Source organism: Schistocerca serialis, chromosome 1 (genome assembly GCF_023864345.2).
Source record: "Schistocerca serialis cubense isolate TAMUIC-IGC-003099 chromosome 1, iqSchSeri2.2, whole genome shotgun sequence".
NCBI classification, from domain to species: domain Eukaryota; kingdom Metazoa; phylum Arthropoda; class Insecta; order Orthoptera; family Acrididae; genus Schistocerca; species Schistocerca serialis.
Genome location: NC_064638.1, coordinates 397951641 through 397972998, shown reverse-complemented (window position 1 = coordinate 397972998; position 21358 = coordinate 397951641). Strand labels below are relative to the sequence as shown.

At 44.2% G+C, this 21358-nt stretch overlaps 1 protein-coding gene across 1 annotated transcript in view; it reads left to right on the top strand.

Annotated features, from left to right (window-relative positions):
- Window positions 1-21358, top strand: part of LOC126457596 (D-beta-hydroxybutyrate dehydrogenase, mitochondrial-like) — a 68742-nt gene that overhangs the window by 32233 nt on the left and 15151 nt on the right. The window contains exon 2 of the mRNA XM_050094041.1: window positions 1317-1469. Within this exon, the coding sequence (XP_049949998.1) occupies window positions 1317-1469 (153 nt within the window). The remainder of the gene's footprint in view (window positions 1-1316; window positions 1470-21358) is intronic.

The window sequence follows — 21358 nt, the reverse complement described above, 5'->3', positions numbered from 1 at the left end:
GTCATCAGTCCCCTAGAACTTAGAACTACTTAAACCTAACTAACCTAAGGACATCACACACATCCATGCCCGAGGCAGGATTCGAACCTGCGACCGCAGCAGTCGCGCGATTCCGGACTGAGCGCCTTAACCGCGAGACCACCGCGGCCGGCACCGAGAGGTCAGTTCGAGCATTCGCACTTATGTATGGCTATAGAGATAGCATGGCTCAATGTTTCTGCAGGGGTCTTCTAATGACTTGTTGAGTCCATGCCACGTCGAGGTGCTGCACTACGCCAGGCGAAAAGAGGCCCGGCACGATATTAGGTGTCCCATGACTTTTGTCACTTCAGTGTAAACTGTACTACCACAGCTGTGGAGACCCCGACCACAGAGTCGTTTGTAACTTTGTGTGTTGATTCCATTGTAATTTGTTATCCAACAGGACTCTTTAATTTTACACATAACGTTTCATTTAGCTTACGACCATTAATGCGTACTTCTGTTACTAACAGATCACTTTTGCTTGCGTGATGCGAATCTTTGTGAGATGAAGACAAACTGCCTTCTGCGAACCAGTAGTGGGCCTATTCAGTTATCATATGTGCTGAAACTTCGTGGCAGATTAAAACTCTATGCCGGACCCGGCCTCTAACACAGGTGGTCCTTTGCCTTTCGTGGGAAAGTGCTCTACGAGGGGATTTGCCAACGCAGAAAAGCCAACATGCTAGTGATGTATGGCGAGTATAAAAAAGATTGCAGTTCATTCTTGTAGGGTGCACGCGGCAAGATATCCCAAAAGACGTTCACCATCTCGGCAATTATTTCTCAGCCTCTTCAACCAGTTAAGTGGATGTGGTAGTGTAACACCTAGAAAACATAAACAAGTGTCGACAGATTAGGGGTCTATTAACGTTCTTGCTGCTGTTGCAGTTGGCCCGCACGATAGCTCCGCACAGTCACGAGAGGAAGTGGAATGAGTGAGACAAGTGTCCTACGCCTTCTCCATCAACATAGGCTCCACCCCTAATATATTTCTTGCTTGGTAGAGCAGTTACCCGCGAAATGCAAAGGTACTGGGTTCGAGTCCTGATCTGGTACACAGTTTTAATTTGCCAGGAAGTTTCATATCAACATAGACTCCCCTGGAGACTGGAAATGCATCTTAGAAGTCATACGAGCTGCGTGGTAAGTTTCGGTTTTAACTCTTAGTTCTTATGCTTGTCATCAGCAAACTTAACAGTTTTTTGAACTATTCTTTAGAGTCATTGGAATATCAATTATTTATGTTGAAGAGCGGGCTCAGTGTCGGTCGTTGCTGGGCGGCTGTGTTGCAGGGTTCCACGCGCTGGTGAACAACGCGGGCGTGATGGTGTTCGGCGAGTTCGAGTGGCAGACGGAGGCCCAGCTGCGCCACCAGCTGGAAGTCAACTTGCTGGGCACGATGCGCGTCACGCACGCCTTCTGCCCGCTGCTCCGCAAGTACGCAGGTACGCACAAACGTCCCACGTTAAAACTACCTGCTAGTCTGCACCACGTGCCACAGGTATTTGCGTGGTTAATATCGAGTGCAGACTATGCGCGTACTACACGTTCATCCACGCCTTTTTTTTCGGACTTGTCAGATCACTAATTCTCCGAAGCTACACAAGTCTGAAAACATCGGATCGATTGTGTTCTTTTTCTCAGTTATCCCCCAACTATTGCAGTTAAAAAATACTGCAGCAAATATTGGTCCCTTGTTGGTTGCTTCGACCTATGGCGATCAACTTCTAGATTATTAGCACTTATACATTCTTTTTTTTCTGAGTGAGTTAAGGCATCTAAGAGCTTTCTTTGCGATGTGTTAAAATAGTAGCTGTAGTTATAAAATCAAGTAAGTCTCGATTAAAAGTCCAATAATAGAATGAGAGCCTTAAGTTTTGTGTAGCTGGCTGACCCCTAGCAAAAGGAAAGATAAAACAGAACAGAAAATTGTCAGCCACTCTGAAATATTACAAATCTTTCGATTTTTCTTCTTCACGTACCAGCAAGCGTACGAACTCCAACATACATGCACACACACGAGTCCCACATATCTTTACGTTTCATAAAGTCATAATGATGACATAAAATAACCTTTCACAGTGAATTGTGAAATAAGAGTACTTAAAACTGTTTTCAGGCATGCGTGGCTGGCTTACCACTGTAAGGGCCTCCGTGCACTGCGCAGCCGGCTGCGGCACCGAAATTTTGAGCACCCAGATCCAAGCGGCCAGCCCAGGACCATCATGACCACGAGTCAGAAGCGAGAGAGGCCAGCTGAACGGCGAACATGTTGTCATTGTTTAACTTTTGTTTCATAAGAAGCGCAGACACTGGATCGTCCCTAAATTCTGGAGCGGCAGTCAAAGAGCATATTTCAAACTCATTTCAAGAATGTTCAAAATTACTCGTAGCGTTTTTTTTGTTTTTTTTTTCAGTTGTACAGAAGTTACAGCTCTCATTTGACAACCTACTGAAAAATGCAACACAATCAATTATGTGTGAAAGTACTCGTATTTGTGCATATATAACCCCAGAATGAGACGGACTCAGTAAAGTGTGGCAACAAGTGCAGGCACTGGTCCTTCCTCCAGCGCTGCACCAACTTAGCGAGGTGGCGTAGTGGTTAGCAGCTTGGACTCACATTAGGGTGGACGACGGTTCAGACCCACGTCCGGCCATCCAGATTTAGGTTTCCTGTGATTTCCCTACATCGCCCCAGGCAAATGCCGGGTTGTCTCCTTTCAAAGTGCGCGGCGATTTTCTTCCCCATCTTTGACCAAACCGAGTATCGACGGGACATTACACCCAGTCTTCCTTCCGTCTTCCCTTCAGAGCTGCACCACAAGAAAATCGTAGGACTCTTCGGCTGGCTGTTTTGAATCGACGGCTGACAACAGCTGACGTCCGCTCGGAAGTTACGGGTAGAGTGTCATTACGAACTATTGGAAAAAGCTTACTTAAAACAGGACTTGGATCTCAAGTTGCGCGAATGCACTCAGAACACCAAATCTAAAAGTTAAATTCTTTTGGTCTCTGAGGGGGCCAACACACAAACCCTTGAAATGGAGGAACAAGACGACGTTGAACGTTGTTGGGCATCGTTTGCCGATGCTACCGAACCATAACAGACACTTGCATAGTGTATAACCAAAGTCGACTGGGATATTGAGTGCATCTGTGGTGGTCAGCGACGAGTATCAGTTCGGTTAGTGGCGTCCAAATGGACGCAAACTTTTCTATAGACAATGTGGTGAAACGCCATAGATATTACCGATTTTCAAGGTTATAGCCCTCCATCTACTGAAAGCATGGTGTGCGGAGCTATTATATATGACAACAGGACTGTTGAATGGAACCTCAAAGCTAACCAGTATCTGGAAAGAACGGTAGATTTTGCTGTCATACGGTTCACGACCAGGGCAACAAATGGCGTATTCCAGCAGGATAACGCAAGATCCCATGCTGCGATACACAGCGCAGACACTTCGAGGAACGTCCGCTGATTTGTCACCCGCGGAACATGCCTGGAATGCGATGGGAAGACGTTTACTTTAATACCAACCTCCAACTAGCAGTACTCATGAAATGACACAGCATGTGTCTCAAGCAATGGCAATAAATTCTCCAACGTAACATTCGAAGGTTGTTTGCTTCCATGTAACATTGAAAACGTGAGTACGTTTGTGCCTATGGGGGTAACATCACACCCCATATTGATGTTAATGATACACATCAGCACTGAATAAAATGAGAGTTTAATTATTTAATGCCCATTTGTGACCAATGTATCCACAAGGTTAGTTAAATGCAGAATTGATGCTTTCCATTTCCATCTACGTATCGCTGCTTCTCGGCTTTTTATTTAGTGTATGAATTTCTTCATGTCCAGAGTCACGGTGAATTTCGCTAAATAAGCTCATTGTGCACGAACCGATAGATATCTCTGCAGTCGGGGTAGCGTAATCGTACGTGCCGATGGCCATTCAAAATGGTTCAAATGGCTCTGAGCACTATGGGACTTAAAGTCTGAGGTCATCAGTACCCTAGAACTTAGAACTACTTAAACCTAACTAACCCAAGGACATCACACACATCCATGCCCGAGGCAGGATTCGAACCTGCGACCGTAGCGGTCGCGCGGTTCCAGGCTGAAGAACCTAGAACCGCTCGAACACTCCGGTCGGCGGTGGCCATTCAAGCAGACGAAGTAAACCAACACTTCGTTATATCTTCAAGTGAAAATTTCATTGCAGTTTACTTTGCCTTTTCTTGCTTCATGAATGAGAACCTGCCAACTCCATTGTCGCGACTAACAAGAGTTTTATGTCAACAAATAGGGGGCCCCGCTAGCGAAATACTGTGTGCGTATGTTACAACTGACGATGCCTGCCAGTTTCAGTGGCACAGTCTATAAATACTAAACTGCTATCCTAAAGGTCTGATCTTCAGATCCACATTAATATTATTTGTTTCATATTTCCCTTTTTTAACCTATGGCAGTCATTTGCACAAATTAAAAATGCCAAGTTTGCACCAGGGTGCGGGATCCATGTTAGACGGGAAAGCAAGTTAAAGTTAGGTTTGTATCAACTATTAATTTTAATTGCAATGGGCTTCAATGGTTAAGAAACATCCATGCACGAATCGGTGTTTTGTAAGCAGTCTCCTTTGTGGACGTCGCCTTTAATTGTTCTTGGAGCATGCCGCTTTGCAAACGTGGAATCAGTTTCTTTTTCAGTTTGGATCTTTATTTCGTCGACGGTTGCACTTTCTGTCTCCATACTAATCCCATATTATTGGCAATGGTATGGAGTGTTTTCTTATATATCCGCAAACAGAGCACACCAGTTCTTTCAGACGAGTTCTTTCAAAAAACACACGACGCTTCAAATCAAGTTCATGACGGAATCTTTGTGCACAAACGATGCACCGGGGACAACGACAAATTTCGTGGGTCCATTTAATAACTGATGCACGTATTTGAAAACTTGCGAATCTCTTTCAACTCTTTGTTACGAAATCGATTTTCAGTGTAACCGCTAGGAAGAGATACAATACCGTTAGCCGACTGAAGACACATTTTTCGGTTCTTAAAAAATGACAAAGGTGCCTTTCTTATGACAGCATGAACGTTGTCCAGTCAGCAGATCCGATGTCGGTCGGTCACGACAAGTATTCCTGCTTTCCTAGAGGGCGAACTGCTATGAGCTTTAGATGTCTGACTGGCTGCCGCACCGGAGTTGTCTAGGGTGCGGATTCTCCAAAGAGCCAGTCCCTCTGATGAGTGTCAGTATCTATGACCAAATAATTTAGAGAAGAGTCATAGCACTAAACAAAATTTTAAAACTCTCGCCACCATCACTTAAAATAGTGGGCTAATTATGGTGATCCCCTCTCATCAGGAAATTAAAGTGGAATGAATTAAAACGTGGAGTAACAAGGGTGTACATTACCAGAACGGCATCCTGGAGGGGCTTGTCTCCAAAAAGGGACACATATGTGAATGGGAAGTGCCCTATTCGAAGTCTGGTGATATCGTTTTTTATTATTCTGTTTCCGAATCGTTTGCTTAAAATGAGTGATGTAGCAGTTCCTGGTCCATTATGTACAAGACCTATGACTCACTAGAAAAAGCTAACAGCAGTGCTAAGTGTTAACACAAAAAGGGTAGGACAATGTTATGGCTACACTGCTTGGAGGAGGTGGAGGGTGTTCCCTCTACTTCGCTCGTCTCCCAGCGACATTCTTATTGCCAGAAGGAGTTTCCTCTTCTCTCACTTTCTCTGACAGAGCTCAAGAAAAGGAGTGCGCAGAGTAAGACTACATGCTGTGAGACACTTGCGAGCTGAGGAATTCAGCGGGTCGACCCATGCCGCAACACCCGGTTTAGTACGTAGTGTAGCCTCCACGGGTAGCAATGCAGGCGCTGATCCGGCATCCACTCGATCGTACAGACGCCGAATACTGACCTAGGATACGTTATTCCACGCCAGCCCGACATGTTCACGTAGTTCTGTAACGGTTGTTGGTTGACGAGTCGCAAGAGTCACTTCTCGGCCCATCATATCCCGCAAGTGCTCGATTAGAGACAATGGAGATCTTGCTGGCCAGGGAAGTTACTACACGTCGTGCAGGGCACTCTGAGTTTCACGGACAGCGTGTGGGCGAGCATTATAGTGTTGGTACACCACGTCACATTCCTGTTGGAAGAACGGCAAAAGAACAGGTCTAACAAGATTCTGCACGTACCGAGCACTGGTTAGCGTCCCCTCCAGAAACACCAAAACTGAACGCGTGTAGTAGCTAATCGCGCCCCAGATCATAAGGCCTTGGGTAGAGGCAGTGTGTCTTGGACGAATGCACTCTGAGGCAGCGCTCACCAGGTCTACGTCGTATTTTAAAACGACCATCACTTGCGTGCAGGCAGAGTCTGCTTTCTTCGCTGAAGACCACGGCGTGCCATTCCATCTTCCAAGGGGTCTTCTGTAGGCATCAATCGAGCCGTGCACGTCGATACTCTGGCGTAAGTGGAAGACAGGCTAGAGGTTTGCGTGCCTGCAGTGCCACTGCTAATAACCAATTCGCAGCAGTTCGTGTTCACACCTCTGGGCTCACAAGCCCTCTTACCTGTGCCTTGGTAGCCGCATGATCTGCCATTGCTGCCCTTACAGTACGGCGATACTGGCGGACGTCCGGAACATCGTCTAAGGTTGTGAGAATGTTGGCGTGACCACTGAGACCACCATCATTGCATTACTGACGTAGCACGTTCAACTTGTATGACAATTCTCCAGAAGGACTCATTCTGCTTTTACTGCATCTCTACTGAAAACAAAACACTCCGCTTCTCTTTTTGTAGAGGCGGGTCCGTCTCTCGTCTCTCGTTACAGAGGGCTATCCGAATAATTTTCGTCAGGTAGTCTATTACCCGTTTGAGTCTATCTCTGGATCTTCGGTCAACGTTTAACATTCTTCTTGGTATTTTGCCTGCACCAGTAGCAGACATTGCCAAAGGTTCTCCCTCCATTGTTGGTGGATCCACCACCAGCAATAAAAAATGAATCTTTGAGAACGTCAGTCACCCCTGCTGGCGAAACTTAAGAAAAATTGTTAAACAGAGCTCCTTAGACAGAAGTCGCAGCCAAGGTGTTGCAATTTTAGTTGCGTGGCTGTGTATGTCTGTGCTTTCAGTAACTTTCCTCACTCTGAGGTAAAGGTACTTGTACGATAAGCAGAGGTTATGTGTCTTATTTGCGTGTAGTGCTTTGTTCTCTTTATCTCTTTAATGCCATCAACCGCGCTGAGCTAGCGTTGTTACTGGTTTTCGGAAAGAATAAAACTTGCGAGTGAAGATTCATTTACTTTCCTAGAATGCTGAAACACTTTTCAACTTCGTACGCCAAATCTAAGTAATTGATAATAATCAAATTAGAAAAAATTAGAAGGGAGGAGGGAGAATTGGAGGGTAACACAGCAACCACGTCGGAGTCATGTGAGGCGAATCTCAATCTTAGGTTGAAAAAAGGCTGGTAGAAACGGTTACGGTATTGTCCCAACGCCAGATTCGTCTCAAGATATCTACGGGAAACGAGGAAAAAGTCAAATGGCGCTGTCGAACAGAGTTTTGAATCCTACTCCACCTGAATACTAGGTCAGTGTGTTAACACCTCACCCGATGAAATGTAGGTGAGGAAGATTTCTTACATATGCACAAGTGTCGTCTGTGTGCTCCGGATGTTACAGTCAGAGCCAGTAACAGATGTCAGTCAATTATGTCTTCAGAACAAGTGCTCATAATGTAAGCTTAAGGTTTAGAGACTATCTTGAAGAGCCATTGCCACTCGAGCCTGAGAGCCGTTTGATAAGGAAATGGAACCAGTGTGACACGATTTTTAGAATATTGGTTGCAGCTTGCAGTTAAATAGTTAGGCAGCCCGTATGAAAGGCACCACACCGACGGATCAAGTAGCAACAATGGTTTTGAAGCAGATGATCATCTAAGTCAGAAACATGCAGTAAGAGTTATCTGTCGACAGAGCTCCAATTCACAAATCATACAGGGTGAAACACCTAAAACTTGAGGCACAAATATTGCAGAAACGGAAAGTGCTATTGATGTACGGTTTTCACAGGATGCATTGGAAGTCAGGGGCTCGTGTTGTTAGCCAATAAACGGATTATGACAATGCTTAGAAAGTGTACCTCTGGGCAAATACACACTTTTGCTATGGAATAATGCCTACTGATACTAACAGCCTAAAAATAGGGTAAATTAAAATGGCAGTGGTGTTTGTTGCAAGTTTTAGTGCGAGCCGTTTACGGGGTAGCGTATTTTGGAAAGTTCACACACCGGCGCTTGTACGGTACCTGTGGTAGCACACGCTAAACAACAACACAAGTGCATACACTAGTTATGTGGATTCTGACCAGTAACGAGACAACTTATCGTCACAGGTTGTTTTCAAACTGACAACAGGCAGCGGCAATACACGCTGTCAGAGCAGACTGCAGTAGTAAGTCTTTGCATATCATCTGGTATAGTTGATATGGTCCTGTAGACATTCAGCTTTCCACATAGAAAAAAAGTCTACACTTGTCAAATCGGAGGCACGGGCCTGCCAATGTACAGGTCCTCTGCGTCCAATCCAACGATCTGGAAATAATTCGTGGAGACAGCTGAAGTACTTTCTGCACTATGGGCTGGACAAAACAGATTCCTCCTAGTCTACAGAGGAAAGTCTTCTAGCTTCCGTCGAAGATGGTCTGTTAGGAGGCTGCAACACTTGTGTCCGCTTAATATCCGGCCTATGAAAAACGAGCGGCCCTATGAGCTGATGGTTCACTATCCCACACCACACGTTTACACTCTATGGACGCTGACGTTCCACCCGACGAAGCAAACGAAGTCAACAAACCAGTAGTGCATGTTTCCGCGGTTTACCTGTCAGTGATTGCCAAATGTGACTTCATCACTAAGCAACATACAAAATACATCAGGAGTATGACCATGCACAGAAGTCAACACTATTCTCATAGTCGTTTCCATGCAGCTTTTGATGCAGAGAAATGTGATAGGGGTGGAGCCTGTGTCGATGGACAAGGCATAGGACTCTTGTCTGACTCATTCCACTTCCTCTTGTGACTGTGCGTAGCTAGTGTGCGGATCAACTGCAACAGCAGCAAGAACTTTAATAGCCCCCTAATCTGTCGATACTTATTTCCTTCCGTTATGTTTTCTAGGTGTTACACTACCACTTTCACATAACTGGTTGAAGAGGTTGAGAAATAATTGCCGAGATGGTGGACGTATCTGGGATATCTTGTCGCATACACTGTATAAGAATGAACTGCAGTCTACTGATTGGACTGTCCACACTGACTGGCAAGTGGCAGAGCACTCAAGGAACACATAAGCACACTGTAAGCAGGTGTAACAACATTTACCTAGCAACTACGCAGATTGAATGGCACAAACAAGTGACGGTGTGGAAACTTTTTCAAAATACGATATCAGGTAAATGACTCGCACTAGAATCCCGCAACAAATATTCTAATTTGCCCTGCTTTTAGTTTAATGTCAACAGACATTGTGACATTTAAAAAAGTGTATGTTTGCGCAAAAAATACATTTTACAAGTATTACTACAATCTGTTTATTGGTTAACAATACGAGCCCCTGACTACTAACCAGTTCTACGAAAACCGCACGTCAATAGCACTTTCCTTTTCTGCAATATTTGCAGTGCACGTTTTACTTGATCTTGGCCTTCTAAAGCTATTCTGCGGAGTACGTCGTGGTGTCTTGGCATATGTGTAATAGTTAAAAGAAGGAAGTGGCTTTTCTGTATCTTCGAAGTCTTATTTCCTCGAAGGATACTGCAGTACCTAAAAATGTTTGCATCAGAGGATTCCGTTCTGAGCAGTTCCCCTTCTCAGTTCAGATTTGAAGTTTTCAGGGAGAAGAGAAATTACAAAATAGGACGTGTTTAACATAAATTTAAAAAGTGAGAGATGTATTTCTGTATGCATGAGGGATCTTCAAAATTGCCAACCTGAAAGCTCATTCTTCGGGACGTGAATGCCGTTTGCAAAGCCTTCAGGCTGAGAGAGCACAGCGGAAGTTATAAATATGAACAAACGTGCATACAGAGCGTTCCAGGTACACAGTATTCCGGGATACGACACGAATAACCATTAGAAGCAAAAATTCTAGTAAACATTGACTCTAAAATGCATACCTTAAGAGCTATGAGCACCTGTTCATCTTCGCTACTATGAAGTACACCTCTTCTACTGCACAATCGCTCATAGCTCTTAAAGTTGGTTATGCATTTTAGAGCTCAAATTAGCTGGACTTTTTTGTTTTCTTTTGTTCATACTACCTTCTCCCAAAATATGGAATGAAAGAGCTTGCAGCAGAAGACGAAGAAGTGCTCGTAGCTGCTAAGGTATGTATTTCAAGCTCATGTTTACCAGACCTTTTTTTTTTTTTTTGCTTCGAATGATCGTTCCGGTCATATCCCCGAATATTGACTTTTCCTCGTAGGACACCCTGTAGATATGCGAACATCTCGTAAACACCTGTCCGTAAGTTACAAGGAATGTTTACCTTTGTAACACATCACAAACGGTTTGCAATGCGTACTCTAAGACGACATTGCCCTTCGTCGGCAACACACTACCAGCTGAACGATCTGAACAGTTCACAATTGCCATCTCAACGCTTCGATTAGTTTGGCCCATTCTCTCTCCCTCTCTCTCATGAAGTTTCATGTAAGAATGCTTTATACTCTCTATGTTTATTAATAACTATTCAAAATAGAGAAATTAACCATTTAAAGTGTACAAATCATGTGTTAGTTTGAAGACAGTGAGTCCATTTTGGAGCATAAGAAGGAAGGTAGTTCGGGTTTAACGTCCAGTCGACGATGTTGTGGGAATGTGACGAGCAATGCGGCAATATCATTCGCGTCCTGAGTTGTTTTATTCCATTCTGTCATAAGGTATTCCAAGCTAGCACTGTGCATTCCTAAAATACGTTCTTAGCCAGAAAGACAAATTTCAGAACGCTGTCCTTTGTCACATCATGAACTACATATAACGGCTATTGAAGCCTTCTGACACTACTGACACAATACATATACAGTGAAGAGCCAAAGAAATTGGTACGCTTGCCTAATATCGTGTAGGGCCCCCACCAGCACGCAGAAGTGCCGCAGCACAACGTGTAGTGTACTCGACTAATGTTTGAAGTGTGCTGGAGAGAACTGACACCATGAATCCTGCAGGGCTGTCCATAAATCCGTAAGAGTACGAGGGGTTGTAGGTCTCTTATGAACAGCACGCAGGAAGACATCCCAGATATGCTCAATAATGTTCACGTCTGTGAAGTCTGGTGGCCTGCGGAAGTGTTTAATGTCAGAAGTGTTCCTGGAGCCACTCTGTAGCAATTCTGGACAGGCCCAGCGTCCTGCTGTAATTTCCCAAGTCCGTCGGAATGCACGATGGACATGAATGGATGCAGTTGATCAGACAGGATGCTTGTGTACGTGTCACCTGTCAGAGTCGTATCTAGACAGGGGTCCCATATCATTCCAACTGCACACGCCCCACATCATTATAGAACCTCCACTAGCTTGAACAGTCACTTGCTAACATGCACGGTCCATGGATTCATGAGGTTGTCTGCATACCCGTACACGTCCATCCGCAGGATATAATTTGAAACGAGACTCGTCGGACCAGGCAAAATGTTTCCAGTTATCAACAGTCCAATGTCTGTGTTCACAGGCCCAACGAGGCGCATTTGAGCTTTGTGTCGCGCAGTCATCAAGGGTACACGAGTGGACCTTCGGCTCCGAAAGCCCGTGTCGATGATGATTCATTGAATGGTTCGCACGCTACCACTTGTTGATGGCTCAGCATTGAAATCTGCAGCAATTTGCGGAAAGGTTGCACTTCTGTCACGTGAACGATTCTCTTTAATCGTCGCTAACCCCGTTGTTGAACGATCTTTTCCCGGCCGCAGCGATGTCGGAGATTTGATGTTGTACCGGCTTCCGGATCTTCAAGGTACACTTGTGAAATGGTCGTACGGGAAAATTCCCACTTCGTCGCTACCTCGGAGATGCTGTGTTCCATCGCTCGTGCGCCGTCTATAATACCACGTTCAAACTCCCTTAAATCTTGATAACCTGCCATTGTAGCAGCAGTAACCGATCTAACAACTGCGCCAGACACTTTTCTTTTATAGGCGTTGCCGACTGCAGTGTCGTATGTGCCTGTTTATATATCTCTGTATTTGAATACGCAAGCGTATTCCTGTTTCTTTGGCGCTTCATTGTATAAGACTGTCTCAATCACTGAACCGAAATTATGGAAAAACAGTTTGCATTTCGATATATCTTATTTAACTACTGCGGAGAAAGACGCAAACTGTAGTCATAATTATCTTTTCATTGAGTCTGAACAGAAATGAAAACCATTGAGCGATAAAACAAAGATTTTTAAATCTAGAATGAAAGACACTCTTGCGCTACACTGATTTTATGTATACTGCTCTTTGCAGTGCTTTCGAGACTTGCTTTTTAATGTTACACGTACACACGTATACTTTGATAAAGTTCTTTTCTTCTACTGTTTCTTCTTTCATTTCAGGTTTCCTAATCATCATCCTGTGGACCACCATAATTTATCAGATCACACAAATTATCTCGAATGAAACTTTCTAAAAACATTTAATGAGTTTCACAGATACTAATTTTTTATATCCCTTTGGAGAATAAGCAAGGAATAAGGAGCTGTATGGATGAAGAAAAAACCACGCGAAAAACGTGAAAAATATTGCAAATGTGATATGCCAGAGAAAGAACAGAAATTAAAGTATAGTTGTAGTTGTTCAAAACGAAGCTGTAACAATTTGGCCAGGGTAATAAAGTATCCTTACAACTACTTACGCCGGCCTTGCAGCTCGTGTATATATGAGATATTCGATAAATTTACATCGTTCAGCTGAATTCATCACCTTATGGGACCGTCAAAACAGTCTGTTGCGCACTGAGGGTTCCGTACAAACGTAACTGTTTGTTTAGACAGTTCATCCATCCTGGGATTCCGGGATCTCGACGATTTTTGTCTGCTATCGGCATTGATACCAGCAAGATATCGGTACCAAGGATTCCCAGACTTTCGAGAATGTCTTCATTTCAAGTTTGAAGCAAATAACAAAAGAAACTGATATAACTACAAATTAACAATTTTCCTATTCTTTTCCTTTACTGGTACTTGAAACTTTTCTTCTTGCCAAATTTTATGATTCTACGTTATGGGTTTTAATACCTATAAAATCTCTACCTTTTAATGAGTGAGTTTACGAGTATCAAAATAGGTGACAATGTCTCTGTATCACTTGAGTGCATTGACTTAGATGCTTAACATTTTTACACCACCAAATGACTATAGATCTCAGTATGTGATATAAATTTCAAGTTGATACTTTTACTCGTTCCTGAGCAAACCGATTTTGAACAGTCGGGCAAACACAGGTGGACAACAAAGTTGTCCTGTAAGGGTACATTTTTTTAACCAACTGACCTACAAAACCCTAAAACAGTCAGTTCAGTTATATGCAACATGTCTTCTCTACGTTTTTTAATGTTTCAGTAATAAAGTATCCTTATAACTACTTACGCCGGCCTTGCAGCTCGTGTATATATGAGATATTCGATAAATTTACATCGTTCAGCTGAATTCATCACCTTATGGGACCGTCAAAACAGTCTGTTGCGAAGCTCAGAACGAAAACAGAGTGAGATGTCATCTTCCTTTCGACGACAGCGTGTAGCTAGGTTTACGAAATGCAAGCATACCGAAAAAAAATATCCGCACCCCCCCCCCCCCCCACCACCCACCCTCCAGGAGACGTCACGCTAACACCGCCTCTAGCTTCGACAACGGCCACTATTCGGGCAGGAGGACAGTTTATTCAAGTAAGCTATAACATCGAACTGATGTCATTCGTTTTGTTAGATATCGCAGAGCTGCCAAATTGTGGAATCTTAACTGCCGTGTTTCACAAGCTGTTCCGAATAGTCTCACAAGGAGAGCAAACGGAAATCTGATTATTGTATTATTGTAGTTTTTTTTGTATGTATTTATGGTACGTGAGGTGCAGAACTAAAATATCTATTTACCAAATCATTTCAATGCAACTTTCAAAAATTCTCGAGAAAATCGAATTTGAAATTTTCCGAGTGCCCTGAACACACTGAAGTCAGGTCCCTGTTTTGACAGGCAGCGCGGCAGTTCGCAGAGTTCTCAGCTGCCGCTTGGGGGGCCTCTGTTCAATTCCCAGCCGATGTTTTACGAGAATCTCCTTGAAGCGTAAAATACATAAATATGGGAAAAAATCAACAGCCTCAAGACTGTAAATCTCTGGTTCGAGTGTTATTTTTGCCGCTATTTTTTTCGCTTTTTCCGCACAGTTCCTATACCTACTCATTTAAGATAAATTTCATGAAATTCATGCTAATCAACACAAATTTAATTGTTATTTTTAAGAAAAATTAACGTCTCCTTGTTTCTAATTGTACATGTCAATAAATATCCAGTTGTCATTGTAAATACACTCCTGGAAATTGAAATAAGAACACCGTGAATTCATTGTCCCAGGAAGGGGAAACTTTATTGACACATTTCTGGGGTCAGATACATCACATGATCACACTGACAGAACCACAGGCACATAGACACAGGCAACAGAGCATGCACAATGTCGGCACTAGTACAGTGTATATCCACCTTTCGCAGCAATGCAGGCTGCTATTCTCCCATGGAGACGATCATAGAGATGCTGGATGTAGTCCTGTGGAACGGCTTGCCATGCCATTTCCACCTGGCGCCTCAGTTGGACCAGCGTTCGTGCTGGACGTGCAGACCGCGTGAGACGACGCTTCATCCAGTCCCAAACATGCTCAATGGGGGACAGATCCGGAGATCTTGCTGGCCAGGGTAGTTGACTTACACCTTCTAGAGCACGTTGGGTGGCACGGGATACATGCGGACGTGCATTGTCCTGTTGGAACTTCAAGTTCCCTTGCCGGTCTAGGAATGGTAGAACGATGGGTTCGATGACGGTTTGGATGTACCGTGCACTATTCAGTGTCCCCTCGACGATCACCAGTGGTGTACGGTCAGTGTAGGAGATGCTCCCCACACCATGATGCCGGGTGTTGGCCCTGTGTGCCTCGGTCGTATGCAGTCCTGATTGTGGCGCTCACCTGCACGGCGCCAAACACGCATACGACCATCACTGGCACCAAGGCAGAAGCGACTCTCATCGCTGAAGACGACACGTCTCCATTCGTCCCTCCATTCACGCCTGTCGCGACACCACTGGAGGCGGGCTGCACGATGTTGGGGCGTGAGCGGAAGACGGCCTAACGGTGTGCGGGACCGTAGCCCAGCTTCATGGAGACGGTTGCGAATGGTCCTCGCCGATACCCCAGGAGCAACAGTGTCCCTAATTTGCTGGGAAGTGGCGGTGTGGTCCCCTACGGCACTGCGTAGGATCCTACGGTCTTGGCGTGCATCCGTGCGTCGCTGCGGTCCGGTCCCAGGTCGACGGGCACGTGCACCTTCCGCCGACCACTGGCGACAACATCGATGTACTGTGGAGACCTCACGCCCCACGTGTTGAGCAATTCGGCGGTACGTCCACCCGGCCTCCCGCATGCCCACTATACGCCCTCGCTCAAAGTCCGTCAACTGCACATACGGTTCACGTCCACGCTGTCGCGGCATGCTACCAGTGTTAAAGACTGCGATGGAGCTCCGTATGCCACGGCAAACTGGCTGACACTGACGGCGGCGGTGCACAAATGCTGCGCAGCTAGCGCCATTCGACGGCCAACACCGCGGTTCCTGGTGTGTCCGCTGTGCCGTGCGTGTGATCATTGCTTGTACAGCCCTCTCGCAGTGTCCGGAGCAAGTATGGTGGGTCTGACACACCGGTGTCAATGTGTTCTTTTTTCCATTTCCAGGAGTGTATAAATTCTTTGTTACCCATGTTTTATTAAAGATTGTTTATAGTAGATATTTAAATTAAAAAAACATTACCGATTAAACTTTTTTCATCTTTACTTATTTTACACTTCATGAAAATGCTCGCGGAGCACACACTATTGTTTAAAAATTTACCGCAGTCAGGAATCGAACCGATGCCACCTAGGTGGCAGCCGAACATTCAATCGCTGTCGGAAAGTCAACCTTACATTATTAGAGTATTAATGAATCTCAGAAAACTTCAATTTTCTCGAGAATTTTTGACAATTGCATCGAACTGCTTTGGGTGTCTGATGTTTGAGTGCTGAGCTTCATGTAAAATAATAAAAATAAAAAAAATTACAGAACCCAGATTGCCTTGTGGTCCCCTTGTCAGACACTCTCTACGGAATGAACATTCCCTCATTTAACGGGCCAGTCGAGGTGCGATGGGGCGTCTCAGTGCTCGAGAAACCAGAAGGTATTCGTGCAGGCCTGTTGTAAGTGGGCTATTTAGGTTTTTATGTTGGTAACGCCATGTAGCGCTCTATATGAAAATCACTGACTGTGCTGTGTGCAGTCTGTGGCTGGTTTGCATTGTTGTTTGCTATTGTAGTGTTTTGCAGTTGGATGTTAACAGCGCGTAGCGTTGTGCAGTTGGAGGTGAGCCGCCAGCAGTGGTGGATGTGGGGAGAGAAATGGCGGAGTTTTGAGAGCGGATGATCTGGACGTGTGTCCATCAGAAAGAGTAAATTTGTAGTTTTGAATATCATGGACTGATATATATATATTATGACTTTTGAACACTATTAAGGTAAATACATTGTTTGTTCTCCATCAAAATCTTTCATTTACTAACTATGCCTATCAGTAGTTAGTGCCTTCAGTAGTTTGAATCTTTTATTTAGCTGGCAGTAGTGGCGCTCGCTGTATTGCAGTAGTTCGAGTCGCGAACGTTTTTGTGAGGTAAGTGATTAGTGAAAGGTATTGGTTAATGTTAGTCAGGGCCATTTTTTTTGTAGGGATTATTGAAAGTCAGATTACGTTGCGCTAAAAATATTGTGTGTCAGTTTAGTGTTGATCAGAATAGGTAAACAGCGAAATGCCTGAGTACGTTCAGTTCTGCTCAGCTGTTTCAAAATCAAATAATGTAAGAGGTTTATCAGCACAGTAATTCATTAATTTTCTTAAGGGGACGTTTCACTGTGAACGCAGCTGTCGTCATCTCGAACAGACTAAATAGTCGATATGGGTAACACTGTGCAGACACTTTTGAGGAATTTCACTCTGATTCCAGAGACCTTTTCGAGTCTGAAACATCTCTGAGGAATATATGCACGCCGGCCATGGTGGCCGAGCGGTTCTGGGCGCTACAGTCTGGAACCACGCGATCCTACGGTCCTGCCTCGGGCATGGATGTGCGTGATGTCCTTAGGTTAGTTAGGTTTAAGTAGTTCTAAGTTCTAGGGGACTGATGACCTCCCATAGTGCTCATAGCCCTTTGAACCATTTTGAATATATGCAGGCTGATGTGACGAATGAAAATTTGTACCAAGGCCAGGATTCGAACCCTGCTCACAAGGCCAATGTGCTAACCGCTACGCCACCATGGCACAGTGGCTATGCACAGGTGCACAGATTACTCTAGCACGCCTCCGTTCTCAGCCCAAACTCCCTGTCACGCCTCAGCCCAGTCGGTATTCCCCCTAATCTCGAACAGCACTGCAGAGGCGCTCCAACTTTGTTGGAATAGCATCTCACCAACACAACAACGAAAAAATCTTGCGAATCGGACTAGTACACCACGTCAACCTACAAAAATGACCATTATGTTTTGAACACACCTTGTGTATCCACTCCTGAATTTTACAGCTCACCTTCAGAGATTAAAGTAGCATGGAAACTAAGTCTCGAAACTGAGTGCACGCTTAGAATCGGCTAATTGAGTGAGGCAAGACCGAAAAAAAAACTGAATTCCTAAAGATAGCGGAAAACGAGTGAAAGAAATAGTTTTCCCTCATTTACATGCCTGCATAAACGTAGACTACTGGTGAGTGCATACTTCGATTTTACAGTATGTAAGTTATGACACTACCGAAATTGTGATAATCTGTTGCTGGTCTAGAGGGGAGAGACAAAAATATGGAAAGAGGACAGACTCAACCCATTAGCAGGCCCAGTGCGGTGCAGAAAAACCGTTGGCAAGCAAAACCGCTCCCAGGCGTCTCTGAATGAATAAATACACATGCTGCACATGGTTTTCAGGTGAAAGTTACACCTTTCTTCCCGTAAAATAGTGGCAAGTTCAGGTAACGATGAAGGAGATGGTCAGCTGTCACGTGCCCTTTTCTGGAAGTGACCACAAACGCTAGATAGTATTAAGGTCTGGTGATTACGGCCGCCAGAGGAGGTGTGACAATTCATCTTAGTGCTCAGAAAACCAGTCCTGGACGACGCAAGCTGTGTGAACGGCGGCCTTGTCGTCTTGGAACACGGCGTCACCAGTGGGGAACAAATGTTGTACCGTGGGATGGACCCGATTAGCCAAATTGGTCACGTAATCCTTGGCAGCAATGCGACCTTGCAGAATAACAGTGGAGTCCATGGACTAGCACGGTATGGCTGCCTAAATCAACAGGGAACACTCGCCACCTTTCACTCTTGGAATGTAACTCGGCCAGAAGTTGGAAGCAGAGTGAAACAACAATCATCAAAGGACTTTTTCTATTGCCCCATAGGCCACGATTTATCTCGTCAGCACCACTTTTTCCTCGTTGGTGCATTTGCGTCATTGACGAAGGGTTTTGAGTTCCATCTCACCCTGCAGTTCCCTGCTTCAGAAGCTTCCTTTGTGTTTGTGTGATTTCTGTAGCTGTATATATAAGTTTGGATGTAGCTGTATTGCGTTGATGTACTGGTGGATATTGTGTGGTATGACTCCTGTAGTTGATAGTATAATCGGTATAATGTCAACTTTATCCTGATACCACATGTCCTTGACTTCCTCAGTCAGTTGGATGTATTTTTCAATTTTTTCTCCTGTTTTCTTCTGTATATTTGTTATATTGGGTATGGATATTTCGATTAGTTGTGTTAATTTAGTCTTTTTATTGGTGAGTATGATGTCTGGTTTGTTATGTGGTGTTGTTCTATCTGTTATAATGGTTCTGTTCCAGTATAATTTGTATTCATCATTCTCCAGTACATTTTGTGGTGCATACTTGTATATGGGACCGTGTTGTTTTATTAGTTTATGTTGTATGGCAAGTTGTTGATGTATTATTTTTGCTACATTGTCATGTCTTCTGGGATATTCTGTATTTGCTAGTATTGTACATCCGCTTGTGATGTGATCTACCGTTTCTATTTGTTGTTTGCAAAGTCTGCATTTATCTGTTGTGGTATTGGGATCTCTAATAATATGCTTGCTGTAATATCTGGTGTTTATTGTTGGATCCTGTATTGCAATCACGAATCCTTCCGTCCCACTGTATATATTGCCTTTTATTATTATTATTATTATTATTATTATTATTATTATTATTATTACTTTAAAATCCACACATATTGTAAAAATGTGTGTGTGTGAGTGTGTGCGCGAGCGTATGTGTATGTATGTATTATGTTTTATATTTTCTGCTACATCACTGGATCCATTTCGGCCAATCTTGGTACATATGTACCCTATTGTCAAGCGACGCTCGCCTTGGGGGTAAGAACCACGTACCTATCGAACGGGTGGGGGTGAAAAATAAGCGTAGCTCACGACGCGTGGTTTCTCAGACTTCATCCATCCAGTACTGGAGAACCAGAGGACTTAGCGACTTATAACGAACTTAACACATCAAACGTTAACGAATTTTTTTCTTGCTGATAATCCCAACAAAATGACGAAAGGAAAAATGTTTATCGCTTACAATTTTTTCGATGGTTGTGCAATAAAAGTACCACATGAGGCATGACGTTATAATATATTACTTCGTTAATGAAAAATGAAATGTCGTGTGGCTAGGGCCTACCGTCGGGTAGACCGGTCGCTGGGTGCATGTCTTTTGAGTTGACGCCACTTCGGCGACTTACTTGTCGATGAGGATGAGGTGATAACACAACACCCAGTCCCTGAGCGGAGAAAATCTGCGATCCCGCTGGGAATCGAACTCGGGCCCCTATGCACAGCGCTGACCACTTTCTTTTTTAAAATCTCATTTTGTTCGTTTTCGTTCGTTGTATATGCTCAGGACGGACGTCGAAAGACACCCGTTTTTTTAGTTCGTTGTTGATCGGTGAACTCAGTTTTTTGACCACTCAGATACCGAGGCGGACGCTTCTTTAATACTAACTGTACTGGTGACGCATTTTCAGACAGTATGCTTATATATCACTCAATGTAAGCGCAAAATTATATCACTGTACGACACATAGTTCAGGAAATATGACGTCATAAACAGTGAGATACGTGAGAAATTGTTGCATAATGCTTAAAGTTTAAATTTTTTACTTCTTTCCTATTAAGTATATTCGCAATAAATGTCGCAGACAGTATCCACACATGCCGCTGAATGCACCAACAATATTATATCATTTTACAACATATAGTTCAGGACGGAGTCAACGAGATATGTGGGCCCTGCAACAAACTGGTGACGTCACACTAGTCGTTCTCTCCGCCACAGTTCGCGAATACTCGGCTCCGTGCTGGGTTCACGGGAAATCAAAATATAATTGAAAAGGTCCCCATTAAAGGTCTTACCCTTCTCGTTCGTTGTCGAGAGTTTGTACACATTTAAACGAGCAGAATTATTAAACTCCTCTGAAATAGTTACTCGCTCCCTGCCGGAGACAGCTGCTGGCATTTGTAAGGCCTGTAGTGTCACGTGCTATGACGTACGCGCCACGGGCTGTCTTTCTCGTGGGCCTCGGTTCATGAGATATGACTTCAAACACTGAGATACGTGAAATACTGCCGGATCGCGCACGACATTTAAATTTATTACTTCATTGCTACTAACTCCACTTGCAGCACATTTTGCGGCTGAACGTACCTACAAAATTATATCATTGTACTACACGTAGCTCAGGAGATATGACGTCGTAAACATCAAGCACAAATCCAGATGCTGTGTGGCAAGGGCGTGGAAGCACAACTATGTATAAATACCTGGGTAATGCCGGGTTTCTACATCTGCACCTACGTTTATACTCAGCAAGCCACCCAACGGTGTGTGGCGGAGGGCACTTTACGTGCCACTGTCATTACCTCCCTTTCCTGTTCCAGTCGCGTATGGTTCGCGGGAAGAACGACTGCCGGAAA